At 38.5% G+C, this 17,485-nt stretch overlaps 3 protein-coding genes across 8 annotated transcripts; 2 read left to right on the forward strand and 1 right to left on the reverse strand.

Annotated features, from left to right (window-relative positions):
• Positions 1–385: 385 nt before the first annotated feature.
• LOC107913810 (solanesyl diphosphate synthase 3, chloroplastic/mitochondrial) lies at positions 386–6,620 on the forward strand. 3 transcript variants are annotated; one of them, XM_016842456.2, is made up of 12 exons: positions 386–1,343; positions 2,713–2,802; positions 3,105–3,185; positions 3,279–3,350; positions 3,662–3,793; positions 3,893–3,979; positions 4,061–4,132; positions 4,218–4,303; positions 4,819–4,951; positions 5,654–5,743; positions 5,949–6,047; positions 6,266–6,620. In XM_016842456.2, exons 1-12 carry the CDS (start codon positions 1,332–1,334, stop codon positions 6,443–6,445), a joined length of 1,134 nt encoding a protein of 377 aa, XP_016697945.1. In that variant the 5' UTR covers positions 386–1,331; the 3' UTR covers positions 6,446–6,620. The 3 variants fall into 3 exon arrangements, with proteins under 3 accessions (XP_016697945.1, XP_016697944.1, XP_016697946.1); XM_016842455.2 differs by having other exon boundaries at positions 1,340–2,054; XM_016842457.2 differs by lacking the exon at positions 386–1,343 and having other exon boundaries at positions 3,161–3,185.
• LOC107913811 (transcription termination factor MTEF1, chloroplastic-like) lies at positions 415–1,332 on the forward strand. The gene has a single exon (XM_016842458.2). The coding sequence runs from the start codon at positions 415–417 to the stop codon at positions 1,330–1,332; it is 918 nt and encodes a 305-aa protein (XP_016697947.1).
• Positions 6,621–6,758: 138 nt separating the features above from the next.
• LOC107913809 (pentatricopeptide repeat-containing protein At1g09900) lies at positions 6,759–10,973 on the reverse strand. Of its 4 annotated transcripts, none has more exons than XM_016842454.2 (3): positions 10,762–10,973; positions 8,229–10,619; positions 6,759–7,615 (listed from the first exon to the last, which is right to left on the reverse strand). In XM_016842454.2, the coding sequence occupies exon 2, from the start codon at positions 10,510–10,512 to the stop codon at positions 8,299–8,301; it is 2,214 nt and encodes a 737-aa protein (XP_016697943.1). In that variant the 5' UTR covers positions 10,513–10,619; positions 10,762–10,973; the 3' UTR covers positions 6,759–7,615; positions 8,229–8,298. The 4 variants fall into 4 exon arrangements, with proteins under 4 accessions (XP_016697943.1, XP_016697942.1, XP_016697941.1 ...); XM_016842453.2 differs by having other exon boundaries at positions 6,759–7,247; positions 7,377–7,615; positions 8,229–10,973; XM_016842452.2 differs by having other exon boundaries at positions 6,759–7,247; positions 7,352–7,615; positions 8,229–10,973.
• Positions 10,974–17,485: the final 6,512 nt, after the last annotated feature.

Here is a 17,485-nt window from a genome sequence, read left to right on the forward strand (position 1 = left end):
TAAAATTTTACAATGTGGTACCTAAAGTTTGAGTTCATTTATCAATGTACGACAATTTGTTAACAATAATGTCATACATAAAATTGCTACATTACTTTCTAGTTCGTCAGATTTGCGTTTGCAGTATTGCAAATTTGGTCTAAGATAGTACAATTATTTTTTAACACACGATTTTAAATAATTGAGTTTTATTAATTTTTTATTATAAATTGTTGAATTGTTAAAGAGTTTAACTGTAATAGGATAGGATGGTACCTGGTCCACTTCGTATCCACCTTAGTCATCTAAAAGAAATCTGGCTGCATCCAATCATTTTTCAACCCAATCGCCACGTGTCATTGCCACATAACATACAAATAAGACCAATAAGATCAGTTTTCAGACAGGAAAGCCTATCTCACTTTTTTCTCCACCATGTCTGCAGCAGCTGCGACTGCATTCCAATCTTCCCTATGCATCTCTTCTCAGAAACCCTCATTTTCTCCCACAAATTCCCAAGAACCAAACACTCATTTACCATCCAAACCCAAAAGCCTCCTCCACAAACACCCACTCTACTCATCAGCTCACCATAATCTCTCCCTTCAAATCAAGGAGAAAATCTTATGCCTTGAAATCATGGGCATTGACTCAGGTAAAGCCCTCTCTCTCAATCCCTCCCTTCACACCACTTCCCTTGATTCCCTCAATTCCATCATCTCGTTCCTCCAATCTAAAGGCATTCACCAAAAGGACTTCCCTAGAATCTTTGGTATGTGCCCCCGAATCCTAACCTCTAACATCAAAACTGAGCTTGGCCCAGTTTTCAGTTTCCTCTCCCAAGACCTTAATGTCCCTGAAAACAACTATAGGAAGGTCATTAACAAGTGTCCCAGGTTGCTCACTTCAAGTGTCAGAGACCAGTTGAAACCAGCTTTATTCTATCTCCAAAGGCTTGGGTTTCAAGATTTAGAGGCTTTGGCTTATCAAGACCCTGTCTTGCTGGTTTCAAGTGTGGAACATACCTTAATACCCAAACTCAAGTTCTTGGAAAGCATAGGGTTTTCAACCAGTGAAGCTAAAAGTATGGTGTTGAGGTGCCCAGGGTTGTTCACTTTCAGCATAGAAAACAACTACAAGCCCAAATTCGAGTACTTTAAAGAGGAGATGAATGGGGATTTGGAGGACTTGAAAGCATTCCCTCAGTTCTTTGCTTTTAGTTTGGAGAAGAGGATAAAACCAAGGCATATTGAAACCATAACAAGTGGGGTTAAGTTGCCTTTGGCTAACATGCTAAAAAGCACTGATGATGAGTTTAAAGAGTTGCTGAGAAACAATGGGCCAAATAGCTGATGATCATATATGTAATTCTCTTCTTTATGAACTTTGTTTCATATTTAAATTTGGCAGTGTCATACAATGCTTTTGTAAAGGAAAAAACCCAAAGTAGTAAGATATTCCATTAACTATTGCTTTGTTGTCAATAATATATATTTTATTAGTATATTTTATCATAAAATAAAATAAAATCAAAACCTTACTCAACGTTGGAAATAAATCCCATAATGTAACATATTTAATGATATTCTCATTTGTGAAAAATTCACTGTTTTGTCCCATAAGAGTTGGATTTCATTTCATCCACTCAAATGTTATGACCAAACCAACAAAAGCATTAATTTTCTTCTAGATTAATTAGTTAAAAGGTAGATTTTTCATTACGAGCGGAAAGGCTTTCATTTTGGATACGTGGCTAAAGCGGTGCTTCATTTATTAATTCGGTGCTCGGGTCAGACTTTGTACTTTCAGCTAGTGTTAGGTCTGGCTGCTTCCTAACATAAACCCACAAATTTCCTAAACAAAGAAAAGGGTTTAATTTTCTGGGTTTTTCTTCTGTTTGGGTTCCTGGAAAAGTGTTAGTGAGAGAGAGAGACAAGGTGAGGATGTTGTTTTGCCGGGGATTTTCTAGGATTTGTACAACTCCCAGAAAGAGCTTGTTTGGTTTCGTTCTCTCTCGTCGAGCTGACCCTTCTCTATTCCTTCTTTCTAATCAATATGTTTACTCTACTATAAAGGTTATACCTTGACTCTTACCTTTTTGCTTTTTCTTTATCTTTCTCTTCGAGTTTTGAAACACAAGAAATATGTAATTGACAGTTCTCAGTTGCTCCTTAATTTAAGTTGTTTCAGAGTTTTGTTTCCATTTTTTTTAAATTATTTTTCTTTGGTTATTATTTTTTTGTTAATTAATAAGAATTAATCTGTTTCTCCTCTGTTCATGCAAGTTAACTAGGGAATGAATCAGATGTTCTGTTTGGTGAAAGGGCACTTTTTTCCCCCTTTCTATTAGATTGTGTTTTATTTCTTGGGTTTTAATGATAATAGTCCTTAAAGCATGTATTCATTGCACATTTGAATTGCAATGGTGTTGTCACCACCCGGAATGATTGGAATCGGTGCTCAAAGCTACTTCTTTATAGTCAAAGTAAAGTTGATATAGTGAATCTATAGATTGGTAATGATCTCTATGTCTGATGGGTTTATATGATTACTGAATCTAATGAGCCACCAAGAAGATTCCTCTGAGAGGACTATAGCTATGTTCTACATTGATTTTTGTATGTAATAGATATTTTACATCTCTGGTTCTTTCTTTTGATCAATTTATTTTTAATGAAATAATTGTATTGATCATTAATGTTTTCTCTTGTTACTGTTTCTGGGGATTAGTAGGTTCGTAGTGGCAGAGAAACTCTTTCTTGGAGTTTTCCTTCATTGCTTGGTCTTGGACGGCAAATTCATCAGAGTAGCTCTCTAATAGAGGTTATCCTTTAATTGCTCATCCTTCTACAATTTGCGAGGTTTTTTTTGTTCATTTACCGAATTTCTTTCATATAGTTTTAGGACAGGAGACATGGTTATCCAGGGATAGGATGTTTTCTAGTGTGTTAAATTTTCTAATGTTCAAATATGAAACAAATGCTACTATTTTGGCCTTAAGTTGATTACTTCCCTTTCTGTTGTGTTTGTTATTGTTAATTGTTGGCTACTAGTTTGTTTATCTCCTCTCCTTCTATCTCGCCTTTGTTTACTGCAATATTGAGATGGCAAGACATTTCCTCCAGGAACAACTTGACCCATTTTCACTTGTTTCTGATGAACTGTCACTTGTCGCTAACAGGTTGCGGGCTATGGTTATTGCTGAGGTATCACACTGTTCTTTTTCATGTCTATGGAATGAGTTTATTACATTCTTTATGTGGGAAAGCAAATGAAAATTGTATGTTTATGTCATCCAGGTTCCTAAGCTTGCTTCAGCTGCTGAGTACTTCTTCAGATTGGGGGTGGAAGGAAAGAGATTTCGTCCCACGGTAATGTATTTTTACGGATGTGGTAATCTTGAGGTTACTGGCAGATTGTCATAATTTTGATGGGTTATTCTATTTTTGCTTTTACTGTGGGCTCAGTATAGTGTATGGGTTGCACTAGGGAAGGGAACAATACAAAAATTCATAGATGAACTACTCTTGTAGCATTCGTTAGCCCCAGTTCGTTCTTGGCTCATTCCAAATTAAAAACCCATTTGACCGAAGCTAAACTTAATCTCTGTTACTTTTTATTGAAGAAGCTTGCTTTAGATACAAATGATTTTATGGAAATTTATTGTATATGTTCTATGCAGGTTTTGCTTTTGATGGCTACAGCTTTGAATGTTCATATACCTGAACCAGTTGGTGGTGGTGTAGGAGATACTGTGGCAACTGAATTACGTACAAGACAGCAGTCTATAGCTGAGATAACAGAGATGATCCATGTCATTTCCTCATCATTTAATTTTCTTTATCATGTGTTGCATGCACTGGAGCTTCTTGATAAATTCACTTTAGTCTAACATGGTCATTTCATCATCTAGGTTGCTAGCCTCCTCCATGATGATGTTTTAGATGATGCGGATACAAGACGTGGTATTGGTTCATTGAATGCTGTAATGGGCAATAAGGTGTCTTTCTTTTTATTGCTCTTGCAACTGACAGAAAAGTTTTGTAGCCTAAAGCAATTGCTAAACTTTTCCTGTTTGCAGTTGGCTGTTCTAGCGGGAGATTTTCTGCTTTCTCGAGCTTGTGTGGCCCTTGCTGCTTTAAAAAATACGGAGGTGCTTTTAATTTATTATTATTTGCATGATTCCTGTGAGGTATTTGCAAATGCAAGTTAAAAATCAGTACACTCAATATCTTTAGGTTGTATCATTAGTAGCAACAGTTGTGGAGAATCTGGTTATGGGTGAAACCATGCAAATGACAACTTCATCTGAACAACGTTGTAGGTATGCTGGTCTACTATGCGCAATATTTCGTTATTTTGTCACCATGTTTTCTATTCAATTACTTGGATGTCCTGCTAGGTTTAGACCCTGTGATAGCCATCATTTAGGGGCTGGCTAGGTAACCTGGTTAGCATGATTTCATTTGTTTATGCTTGTGTTTTATTGATCTAATAAGTGAATAATAGTTAGAACTTACTGTAGTCTAATGTTACTGCAAAGCTTAAAAATTTAGGAAACCTCTGTAGTAACTTATAAACAATACTAACTTTATTTGTTGACTTGGTGGCCATCTTTCGGTACAAACTTTTAATATTTGCAGATAACACTTACTGTTAGTCATAGACTGTTATGGAATGTGTAGTCAGTGCTATATGAGTGAGAAAAATTCCTTTTTCTTTTATCATGCATTTCCATTCAAATAATTGCTGATTGGTAAATCTGTCTTGTCCTGCTTTGAGTTTAAGGATCTTTTGCTTGTATTTAACTGAAACTAGAAAAAATTTTTCATGATGCAGCATGGACTATTACATACAAAAGACATACTACAAGACTGCTTCCTTGATTTCAAACAGTTGCAAGGCAATTGCGCTTCTTGCTGGGCGAACAGCTGAAGTTGCAATGTTGGCTTTCGAGTATGGCAAAAATCTGGTTTGTACTTTCATTTAAGTTTTACTTTTCCTCAACTCATCATAAATTGCTAGATCTTCTTGGGAGTTAGATTTCAATGATGCTTTACGCGAACAAAACCTCTTAAGCAACTAAACCCTGCTAGTTGATAGTGAATCGGTGTTAACTGTTAAGTAATGTAAAGCATAAATCCAAACTCCTTTTTCTTGATAAATGTAAACTAATTAATTACATTTCTGTTCTCAATAAAATCCTAACTCCTAAACTAATGAATGCACAAATCAGTTTAGAACTTCCCTTTTATATGGGGTGATGGTCTATTAAGAGGACAGGAAAATGAATATTCCCATTGTTTCTATTTTCCTCTTTGAAGGATAAAAGCCTCATTTACTCAATGGACTTCAAGTGATTTTCTAACCCATAAAGGATAGGTCTGGCTCAATGGTGTTTGATGCAATTGCCAATTTCTTTCTGATTACAACATGGTCCACCAAATCTGAGGTTGTCACTTTCTGCAAGTGTGTGACACTATAATTTTAAAGCGATATCATATCATGTATTGGTAAAACATGTGGTGATTATGGAGCAACTGAGATTATAAGTACTTTTAGCTATAAGCTGTAGAACAATCAACATATTATTGGTGTCCTTTATCCATCTTCCATCATTTACAACTTTCCCTTTCCTCTTCTTGTATGGTCCAACTATCTCTTTATTTTTCAGGGATTGGCATTTCAATTGATAGACGATGTTCTTGATTTCACCGGCACATCAGCTTCCCTTGGAAAGGGTTCTCTATCTGACATCCAGCAGGTAATTCTCTATCCATGATGTCTTATGCAAATATTAAATGGCTTTAAGCTGGTAATAGTTTATAGAAACATGCAATTATAAACTACATAGGCAGGCACATCATAATTCCTTCTATGTAAATGTCCATAATAGGTTCACAAAAATGCTTTTAAATGGCTTGCATGAAGATGACTATATCATTTATCACAACCATCTGATGTTGCAGGGAATTGTAACAGCTCCAATCTTGTTTGCCATGGAAGAGTTTCCACAATTACATGCTATTGTTTATCAAGGTTTTGACAACCCCGAAAACATTGAGATTGTAAGTATATGTAATCAACCTATGCATAGAATTTGTGAATTTGCCAATTTCTCTTTCTGAAGGTATTCTTTTACACTTCATACGATTGATAATCAAACTTTTAGAGGTTTATTTTTGTGCTTTCTACATCTGATTTCTTGACTACCTATGGTTTTGCAATTATATGAACCTTATTTTGTCAAAATTCACTTGAGCTGATCAATATATGAAAAATATAGGCCCTTGAATACCTTGGGAAGAGTCATGGTATACAGAGGACAAGAGAGCTAGCTATGAAGCATGCTAATCTTGCTGCTGCAGCAATTGATTCTCTACCGGAGAGCAATGATGAGAACGTAATAAGGTCAAGGCGGGCACTAGTTGATCTCACTCAAAGAGTAATCACAAGAAACAAGTGACATAAGAGAGAGAAAAGGCTGTGGACTTGTACCAATCCATTATGCATTGTGCCAGAGGTTTTGCTTATTGTTGTAATCCTTGTTCCTTCAAGGTAAGGGGAAATCCCCTGCTTGGAGGAGTCTACGGTTCAGTTGTTACAGAATTTTTCATAATAATAAATTTTGTTGTTGTAAATTGTAGTTTCTAGGCTAAGCCAGTGCAGAAGTGTTCATGGGTTATGTTGGATTGCTTTATCGAGATTTAGTTGTTCTACTCTTTACAAATGACATCCTACAAGTTGATTTTCACCCTGAGCCAACCTGTGTACAAGACTTTGAAAAGAACTAGCCTTCCAATTATTATTATCAAGATGTCCGGATTACTACATGCCTGAAGAGTAAATTTTACAAGGGAAACAAATTTTCATTAATACACCAAAAAATGAAATGACAGGTCTGCCATGGATGAAGCAGACGTGTTGAAGGGTCCATATCGCGCCTTTCTACATGAATATACCCCTTTTGATATAATCCAATAGCAGAAGCCAGCCAAAGCCTCACCATTTTCTTAAACCAGGGCTCCACCTTTTGCATTTCTCCTTTTTCACCTAGATTGTTAGGCTCATTTCACCCAAGAGATGCTTTCATTGAGTAGTTGCAAAAAGCCAAGTCGTATATGTTAACATCTGAAGATCAGAAGATTTCATTTGTTGCTCTGAACTCTGATTTCCACAATTCAGTCGTCATTTCAGATACATGACCAGTTAGCTCATCTGCATACAATCTGATGTCCAGTAGCAGGCCTATTTCAATTCATAATATCCTAGCCAGATATGAAAGCATGGTGATTAGCCATGTGAGAACAAACAGTTTTGTCCCCGTTAAAGTACCAACATCAGGGAAATGGACAATGTAGTACTGTAGTACCTTCAATTTGAAACATGATACTTACACATGTAGGTGGGCAATCATGGAGGGAATTTTGCTGTTACGTTGAAGATGTCATTTAAGTCCACAGTCCACAGCAGCAGCAATGCAGAAAATTTGTAGTGTGAGATGGCACCTCAAGTAGCAGAGGTTATTGCAGTATCAGGAAATACGCTCCATATACAAACTATTGATTGCAGATCCATAGTATTGTTTCCAAGGATCTATCTCCAAATCTCTTAATCATGTTATGTCCAGAATTAACTGCAGCATACAACCAAATAAACAAATATAACTAAGCACCTAGATGATCGGCATTTACATCAGTTATTTTTATTACCATCCATCCAGACTAAGGTAGTTTATCATTACATTCACTCAAATATCAAATTTACCAGTATTACTTATCAATTCATTTGCCAATGTTGTTGGATAGAACTAAAAGAAGATGAAAACAATCCAGATAGAAAAGAAGCAGAGTCCATAGTTCCCTAACAAACCTGCTGTAGGAATTTCTCATGTAAACAATCACCCTACTCTTCAAAAATTGACATTATTATACAATTGCAATAAATGTCTACTTTTAAGCATATGTTTTCAGTTCCTGCTTATGCTTTAAAGCAACTTTGCTAGCAAAGACGTTTGACACTTTTTCTTCATTTCTGTGAAATGACACCATATAGTTTATAACATTTAGCAGCTCTAGTTTAGACTTTACACATTATAGGATGTACCAAACTTCATTAGAAGCTCTAAAACATACAATGAAGTATTGATCTTGGCCCACATAAATTTAAATGTAGGTATTACCATGCACTAGGATCCCACCCCAATACAGCTTCTGCCTAAAGAAGAAGCAAGAAGAGTTTAGGGTTACCATTTTCAAGCCATTGAACTTAAAAGGGAAAGCTCCAGTGTCGGAAAATTTGGAATATGGCTTCAAAATGTCATTCACATTGAGGTGAAAGGTGTCCACGCTCAACAAATCGTAGCATGAGGTTATCTGCCTCCGCAGATTTTCCTTCCAACATGAGTCTCTTACTCAACTTGTCAGATAGTTTAAGATTAGGAATCAGATTTCTGTTAAACATACGACAAGCAACTTTATATGCTGATAGAGGCATCCCTTTGCTCAAGTAACTTTCCAGAAGCATGTTACAGGTATTAGCATCGTTTCTGGATGCCGTTTTCAAAACCCTAGACAACAATTTATCAGCCTCCTGAAGGTTTCCAAAACTACAAAGCTTTTCAATAACTTGATTATACGCTGTTTTGCACTTCTGCCTCAAAAGCATCTTTTCCAATAATTTCAACAGATCTTCCACCTTTCCCATCTGGCAATATCTGTGAATGACTGTTCTGTATGTAACAGGTGTTGGAAGCAACCCTTTTTTTAGCATCTTCATGGTAAGATCAGTTGCTTCTTCTATTCTACCGTTCTTTCCAAGTGCATCAATTATTGCTGTATAAGTGACTGCATCAGGATGCTTGTTACTTAGATACATATCATCAAGCAATGACAAAGCAGCCTCCAAGTCATCCTTTTGACAATATCCATGAATAAGAGTAGTAAAATTTACAACGTTAACGGCACACCCTTTATTCAAACATTCCTCCAAGAACCTTTTAGCCTCATTCATTTTCCCCTCTCGACATAGTGACTCAATTATCAAGTTAATTTCAACCGGGTTTGGGAAAAAGCCCTTGCTAATCATCTCCTTCACTACATCACACGCCTCAGATAATTTTCCTTCCTTACGCAGCCCATTCATTACAGCGCTATAAGTAATGGCATTCGGGGTCCAAAACTCTTCCTCGCTACCAGTCAGCATCTCTCTTGCCTGTAATGAACTCCCATTCCGACAAAGCCCAGTTAATAAAGCTGTGTATGATACAGTGTTTGGCTTGCAGCCATGCTTGTACATATGCTGAAGCATTTTTTTAGCTTGCTCCAGCTTCCCAACACGACAAAAACCATCAACAACAGCCGTATAAGTCACCACATCAGGATTGCAACCCTTTGACAACATTTCACTAACAATACCTTTTGCCTCGTCTATTTTTCCTTGTTTACAGTACGCGTGAACTATTGCACTATGCCCAACCTTATCGATCTGAAATCCTCTGGCTTCAGCTTCCTGTAAAAATTCAAGTGCCTCATCTGCATGGCCATGCTTGGATAGTATATGGATAAGAGTGTCATAAGTTACCATGTCTGGAAACAGATTACTTTCTTTTACCATCTTCTCCATTAAGTCCCTCACTTCTTTGACTTGTTTTTCTTTACAAAAGAAACTCATTATGGTGTAATAACTAACTTTATCCGGTGAACAGTTTTTTGATGGCATATCAGAAATCAGCTGCAATGCATTTTCAACTTGATTTACGTTACAGTATCCCTTGATTAAACAGTTGTAAGCGACAACATTAGGGATAATTCCAACAATTTGCATTCTTTCGAAGAACCTCAGTGCCTTCTCCAACTTATTTGCCCTCACCAAAACATGGATTGCAGTATTACATACTGCCAAATTCAGCTCAACTCCAGCCTTTTGCATTAAAGTCAAAACCTTCATTGCGTTCCTCAAGTTGCCAGCCCTGCTATATGACACCATCAAATAACCAAAAGCTTCAGGCCGACACTCAATCCCTCTACGTGCCATGAGCCGAAGAACCCGTTTAGCACCTTGACACAGTTTAGTCTTACTAAGGATCTCAAGCATTGCATAATATACAATTGGGTTGTGACGGTACCGCCATTGTCGATCAGCCCAATAAAAGAACTGCAAAGCAACACGTTCGTCATCCTGAGAGAGCAAAACAGCACAAACTTGACGAGGTTTGAGACTTCTTAGTAAGTGCCTCATATCACGTTCAAGCTTTGCATTCCAAGCCGACCTACATTGAATCAACCTACAAATCTCTCTCACCAAAGGATGCCTAAGTTCATCCTCCTCTAACTCAATTCTCCATACATCCTCTGTTTGCTCACACTGCACATTATATGAATTCAATACCACAAAATCATCATCAGCAGGACAATTATCTCCTTCTTCCTCTTCAATTTCATCAAAGCCATCAAAATTCAGGCTTCGATTCCTTTGATACCCACCATTATTGTCACCAAACAAACTCAACTCCCTAGAGTCTTCAACACCCATCTCTCTAAATTTACCAAAATCAACATTTCCCTCATCAAAATGATCTCTTTCCACAAAACTGACATTAGAATCTCTCACAGGATGAGAACCAGGATTGAAATTACTTTCTGAAAACGAAGATAAATATGCATTAAATCTAATATAGACAAAAGGGCAACGACGAGCTAGGATTCTCTGAATTCTATGATAAGAGAAGTAACCAGAGTGCATATCTGCGAAGTTAATGAACAAAAAAGGAGTTGATATGACCTGGGAAACTTTGTATGAATGTGTAGAGTGACACAGTGGAGTTTATCTAGCTTCTGAAAATCTCCCAATCTGTGGGTTAGTCTTTCTCGTTTCGCCCTTTTTCTGTTCTTTCCATTTTGCGCCATCCCCTCCGTCGGCCTTGCTTTGAAGTTTGATGACCCAGGCTGAGGGGCCGCCAGGCCTTGTACCCTCGAACTTTGCGTATGCTTTAGCCCATTAAAGCTGTTTCTGTAAAGTTTATAACCCAAAAAATAATAATAATAATAAATTCGAGGGTAGTAGTAACTAGAGGTGCTCAAGGGGCCGGGCCGGGGTCAGACCAGGCCCATAAAAATTTTAGCCCGGGCCCGGATTGGCCTAAAATATGAGCCTGAAATTTTTCCCAGGCCCGGCTCGGGAAAAAATCATAAGCCCGGGCCCGGCCCATTTTTTAAATAAATACCAAAAATTTATTTTAAAAATTAAAAATATTTTAAAAATATTTTAAAATTAAAAAAAAAAGTTAAAAAGTATTTTAAAAATATTTTAAAATTAAAACAAATTTAAAAAATAAATATATTTATTATATCAGGTCGGGCCGGGCTGGGCCCGGGCCATTTTTTAAACTGGCCTCGTTTTTTTGCCCAAGCCCATATTTCGGGCCTATATTTTTACCCAAACCCTTCCATATTTTGGGCGGGCCGTCGGGCCAGGCCGGGTCGCCCGGCCCATGAGCACCTCTAGCAGTAACCTAAAAAATCAGAGTGTTCTGGTAAAGTTTGGGGCAAAATACCATTAAAAGCCTCTCTTTTTTTAAATTTATCGAAATGGACCGGTATTTTATTATTTATCGGAATGGGCCCTTTTTCCTGAAAACGCGTCCCTGTCAACGCGATGTCAGGGGACGTGTCAGCAAAACGCGTCCCTAGGGGCGCACTTTGCTTACGTGGACACAGCGTGCTTATGAGGATGCAATTTGTTACAACGTAGGCAAAGCGCGCTGACGTGGACGCGTTTTGTTGCCACATATGCGCCCCTAGGGACGTATTTTTCCCGCGCATGAACAGTGTAACGGTCATTTTTTTACCGTTGCCCCCCTCCAATGGTAAAAAAAAAACCTATAAAACACCCCTTTCATTTTTTTTTCACAAACTAATCATCTCTCAATTATTTTCTCAATTTCCTCTCAATTTGCTCTCAATTTTCTTCCAAATTTCTCTCAAATCCATATTTAATTTTAATTTGCTCTCAATTTCCTATTAAATTTCTCTTAAATCCCTTTTTTAATTATTTTTAAAAAAATTTAATTTTTTAAAATTTTTTAAATCGTAAAAATTTGTACGAATTTAGCAATGGCCGGAGAATTGATTCGTCTTGATAACCAGCACATATCCGCCGAACAAATAAAAATGGTAAGGGTTAAATTTATTTTTTAAATATTATTTAAGATTTTTTTATTTATGCATTTTTAAATAATTATTAATTTATTATTTGTTATAAAAGTCTGTAGATCGAATATTGAAATGCTATATCCGGAATATGTATGGTCCTCCATCACCATTGGTAGAGAATTACCTGCGGGAAGCGGGTTTTTGGCACGTGGCGACGGTAGGCCAAGGATGCAAGTTGGACCCGAAACTTATCAGTGCGTTGATCGAGAGATGGAGACCCGAGATGCACACATTCCATCTTCCACTATCAATTTGGAAGATGTCAATCTGCAATTGGGATTGCCAGTGGACGGGTACCCAGTCACCAAGTCTGTTCAATCTGGCGATTGGGGAGCTGTGTGCTACGAGCTGTTAAGCGCTATTCCAGAGAAAATTAACGGAGGTCAGATCGAGATGGGCTGGTTACGAGACACATTCCCGGATCCGGATGATGATTCAATCGAAGTAGAAAGAATTCGATATGCTCAGGCATATATTCTTCAGATAATTGGAGGTTATCTGATGCCGGACTTGTCACGGAACCTCGTACATCTAAGATGGCTGCGGAAACTCGTTGATTGTAGAACAGCTGGTGAATTGAGTTAGGGGTCTGCCGTCTTGGCAACATTATATCGGGAGATGTGCGGGGCGACGCGACCGAGTAAAGCGAAAATTGGAAGTTGCCCGTCACTACTGCAGTCATGGGCACGGTTTCGCTTTCCATTTCTACGTCCTTGAGTGGACCACCCATATACATTCTTACTAATAACGAGGTAAATTTTATATTAGATTTTTTACAATTATTATGTAAATTTTTAAAAATAATAGTATGCTAAAAATTTATTTAATTAGGTGAAACCATCCGGCAAGTTATGCTCGATTACCTACTTCTCTTGAAGATATACGGCTTCTATTGGACCAACAGTCGGAAGCACATGTAAGTATTAAATAAAATTTATATTTCCATCATGAGCTAGTCGATTGGTATTTAGTATTTAATATTTAGTATTATGTATATAACTAATATTTCTATCATGTTCATATAGTTTCAATGGACACCACACGAGGATCCGATAATTGGGGCAGTAATTCCGGATGAGTTCTTCCAAAATCCAAACGCTTGGCACGCGAAAGTCGCGTTGATCAGCTATGCGATCGTGGAGATGCACCAATCTAACAGAGTGTTACGGCAATTTGGATGTAGACAACCGATTCCCGTGGCACCTGAGGTGTTTGATTATCACCACAAAATCGACCTACGGCAATTGCATACGGATTGACCAAGATTCTGGTCCCACTACATCTAAATGTGGGAAGATCAGTATGATTATATACCTACTCTGGAACCGATCATCATTCCGGAGTTAGCATGCGTGCCGAAATACATGTCATGGTTTAGAATCCATGGTAAGCCGTATTTACTATCGGTAGAGGAGAGGCAGCGGCAATTACGTGTCCAAAGGGAACGACGTCGGCCTTTAAATCCAAGACGAATGGACTACGAGGTAGGCCCATCAACGAGGCCCAAACATTCACTCTGCCCATCATCAGCGGCCATTCAATCACCAAGCCCAGCGAGAGCACCGACACAGTCACCCGACCCAACAGTTCAACCAACGATACCCACGGCACAGCCTTTTCAGATGATGCCAAGTGCGTATTCTAGCCCTTTTATGTATCCTAACCCTTATATGTTTCCTTTTTCAAGTCCTATGACAGGTTGGAGCCAATGACCCGGTTAATCTCTATTTTCTGTTACGCCGAGTAGACCGCCGATGTATAGGCTAGCGTCGCACGAGGGATCGCAAGAGGGACCGTCGGGGAGCTCTTCTTTTTACCAATCCCCATCACCGTATGGGTTTCAAACATCGTCGCCGTTGGTGATGCAAACACCTCCACATTCACTATTCTATCAAGGTGGCTCATCGTCCGAACACCGACAACCAGATGCCCTATCGGAGCAACCAGAATCCCCGTCGGAGCAACCACAACCCCCGTTGGAAGCTGGACAAAAGAGGAATCCAGCGCGTAACCGTCGACGTCCGCCATGTGGAACTGAATCCGGCGGGCACAGAGATTGAATTGTATTTTAATATATTTGTACAAACATTTTGAATATTTTGATATTATTTGATGTAATAAAATAGAAATTTATTTGAGTTATTACTTAAAAACCCTAAACTAATTTATTAAAAATTTATAAATTTATAATTTATAATTTAATTGACAAACCCTAACAAAAACCCTAACCCTAACCCTTAACTTAAAAACCCTAACCCTTAACTTAAAAACCATAACTGTAACTCTTAACTTAAAAACACCAAAACCTTAATCTTAAAAAAAACCCTAAACCTAAACCTACCCCTAATATGATATAATTTGATAAATTTACTAACAATTAATACAATTAACAATTAATAATTTGAGTAACAAAATTTTAGATTTTACAAAATATTTTGACTGGTACTAACAATTAATAATTTGATATAATTTTACTAACAATTAATACAATTAACAATTAATAATTTTACTAACATTCAGCCATATTTTACAAAATGTTTTGACTGGTACAAAAAAATATAATTTGTTTACAACGACATTCAACTATTGCGATTTGGGCATGATCGACTTGTATGGCCTGGATTCCTACATCATCCGCACAACTTCTGTTGGCTGTTTTTCGGATATCCATATTGTTACGTATTTTAGTCGAGCAAGGTCGACCCTTTGGTTTGCGACGCAATTCTCTATCCGGTAACAGCTTAAAAGGAGCAAGACATACAGGTGGCCACTTACGTTCATCTGGGACCAGTGGGAAAACGTGTCTCCAGACGTTGTACATGTTTTCTAATTTGTACACTTGTCCACATAGCTCATCGGATTCAGACGGAGATTCTGACAAGCTGCCATAACATGAGCGCATGGATAACGAAGTGCATCAAACATCCTACAGTCGCAAGTCCTATTTTGCAAGTGTACAGATATTGCCTGCCAACAACACCTTGGTGCGGTCTGTCAAACTCTGTCACACGAAACCATAAGTTGTCTCGATCGTGACATACTGTGTGCATGGTGTTCGCCAGCGCATTGGCCTTGTTAATTTCTTCCACTACCTTACTGTACTATACATGGCATCTCTGCATCTGGCCTGCATAACTCGCAGCTCGCTTTGGAAATAGCACCGCCAAACGAATATATCTCTCGCACAACCGATGTTATCGGTAGATGGCGCGTTCCTTTTATAACAGAATTTATGCATTCAGCCAGGTTTGAGGTCATATGACCATATCGTAGGCCGCCGTCGTATGCTTGTGCCCATTGTTCGAAACGTATGTTACAAAGGTAGTCCGCACCTTCTCCGTTAATTGAACGTAAAATTGCTAACATCTCGTGAAAACGGTCTTTATTTGTTTCATACCCTGCTAATATAAGTTCATAGCGAATATTACATACCACTTCTTCATTTACAGCTAATTCAAATTGACAAACAAAACAACACAGATAGAGACTAAATACCCATGTTGGTCACTTGTCGACGTTCGCTCTTAAATGGATATTGCATGTAGTAGTTGGAAGCAACGTGCCTTAGGCAATATCAATGGTGTGTGCGCTGCCATAAGCTTCCCTGTCGATCAAATGCAGCTAGTATACCGGTGCCCCAATTCGAAATAACACAGATATCAGGTTGGGGGCACACATGCGTCCTTAACCTAGATAGAAAGAAATCTCAGTCATCAAATAACTCCCCCGGTGTTATTGCAAACGCAATTGGAAGAATTCTCCCACCGCCATCCTGTGCCACTGCAAGCAATAGCTGATGAGTATATCTACCAAACATAAAGGTACCGTCAATTTGTACCAATGGCTTGCAGTATGGAAATGCGTCTCGACATTGCTTAAAGGTCCAAAACAGGCGTTTGAACACTTGGCATCCACGTAGCAATCGGCCATTGTAGTACGCATATTCCGTTTCAAGGTCTGTGATGGCACCTGGGACGTATCTCTCTAGCACTTGACACCACAGCCATATTTTATTATATGAACCGTCCCACCCACTATGCATCTTCTCCAACGCCTTCTGCTTAGCTATCCAAGCCTTGCGGTAAGAGGGCGTGTACCCCATTTGGCTACGAATATTGACAATTAACACCGATACTGAAGTCCTAGGATATGTTTTCACCGTGGGCAGTATCAAGCTAGCTAACATAGCTAAATCCATCTTGGGATGATTTTGTGAAACACTTATAAACGGAGTACATTAAATAATGCAATATTACATAATAACAGTATTATTCAGAAACCGTCAATACTGTACCTGCAGCACATATATGTGGATATTTCTACTTTTTTATCTCCCACAACCCTATCATTTTCCTCAACGAGGCGTAAATTTTCCATGAACATGTGCCGTCTTACACGACACACTTCGCCTTAAACTTATCAGATTTGGATTTAACGACGTGGTAGTTAACACCGTTTTTGATGCTATGTTGTTTCAAAGCACCAATAAAACTATCCTTGTTGGAAAACTGATTACCAACTTCAAATTCACCCAAATCTAGCCCCGAACTTGTACGATCACACAACCGGTGTGGTAGATCTGGAAACTCCAACGCATCATCTACAGACAGATCGACATTATGCATGTGGGCTGGAGGTGAGTATGCTCTGAATCGTGGATTTTCTTCTTCTTCTGAACTCCTTTCAGCATCTTCTGGTTCTATTGGAATAGGCTCCGGTTCAGAAAATAAGCCAACTTATGCACCATCGGGCCCGGGCTCTCAAGGTGGATCACATCGGAGTCATCTTCTAACCAACCATCATCTGCAGCGTACGAGGTCCCCTCACTGGTGGACGTCGTACGGAGTACATCATCCCTTCTTCTAGGCATTTCATAACGTCCCCAATTGGATGTAGATTGCCAACCACTAAAACTTGATGTCGTTCCCCGGTACGTATTTCTAACATCAAACATCGAACCACCGACGTACATGTCCCATCCATCGAGAGAGTGTCTTGCAGGGGATGTGCATTCTACACCGCTACCAAACATAGACTGTTTCGTGTTTTGTAATCCGCTAACCCAGTGTCGGCCAATGGTCCTGTATACATCTCGAACACCGGTCGCAAGTGCATCATTTGGCGATGTAAATTGTACATATAACTCAATATAAGGTGCTCCACTAGCAAGATGAGTCTGCACCATTGCCTCCAAGCTATGAGCACATTTTATGTCGAACGAGTCATATGTCACCGGATCAATAGAAGAACAAAATCGATACGTAATAGACAGAACTTTCATTAGCGTCGTTTCG

This window comes from Gossypium hirsutum, chromosome D10, assembly GCF_007990345.1.
Source record: "Gossypium hirsutum isolate 1008001.06 chromosome D10, Gossypium_hirsutum_v2.1, whole genome shotgun sequence".
Classification (NCBI taxonomy): Eukaryota; Viridiplantae; Streptophyta; class Magnoliopsida; order Malvales; family Malvaceae; genus Gossypium; species Gossypium hirsutum.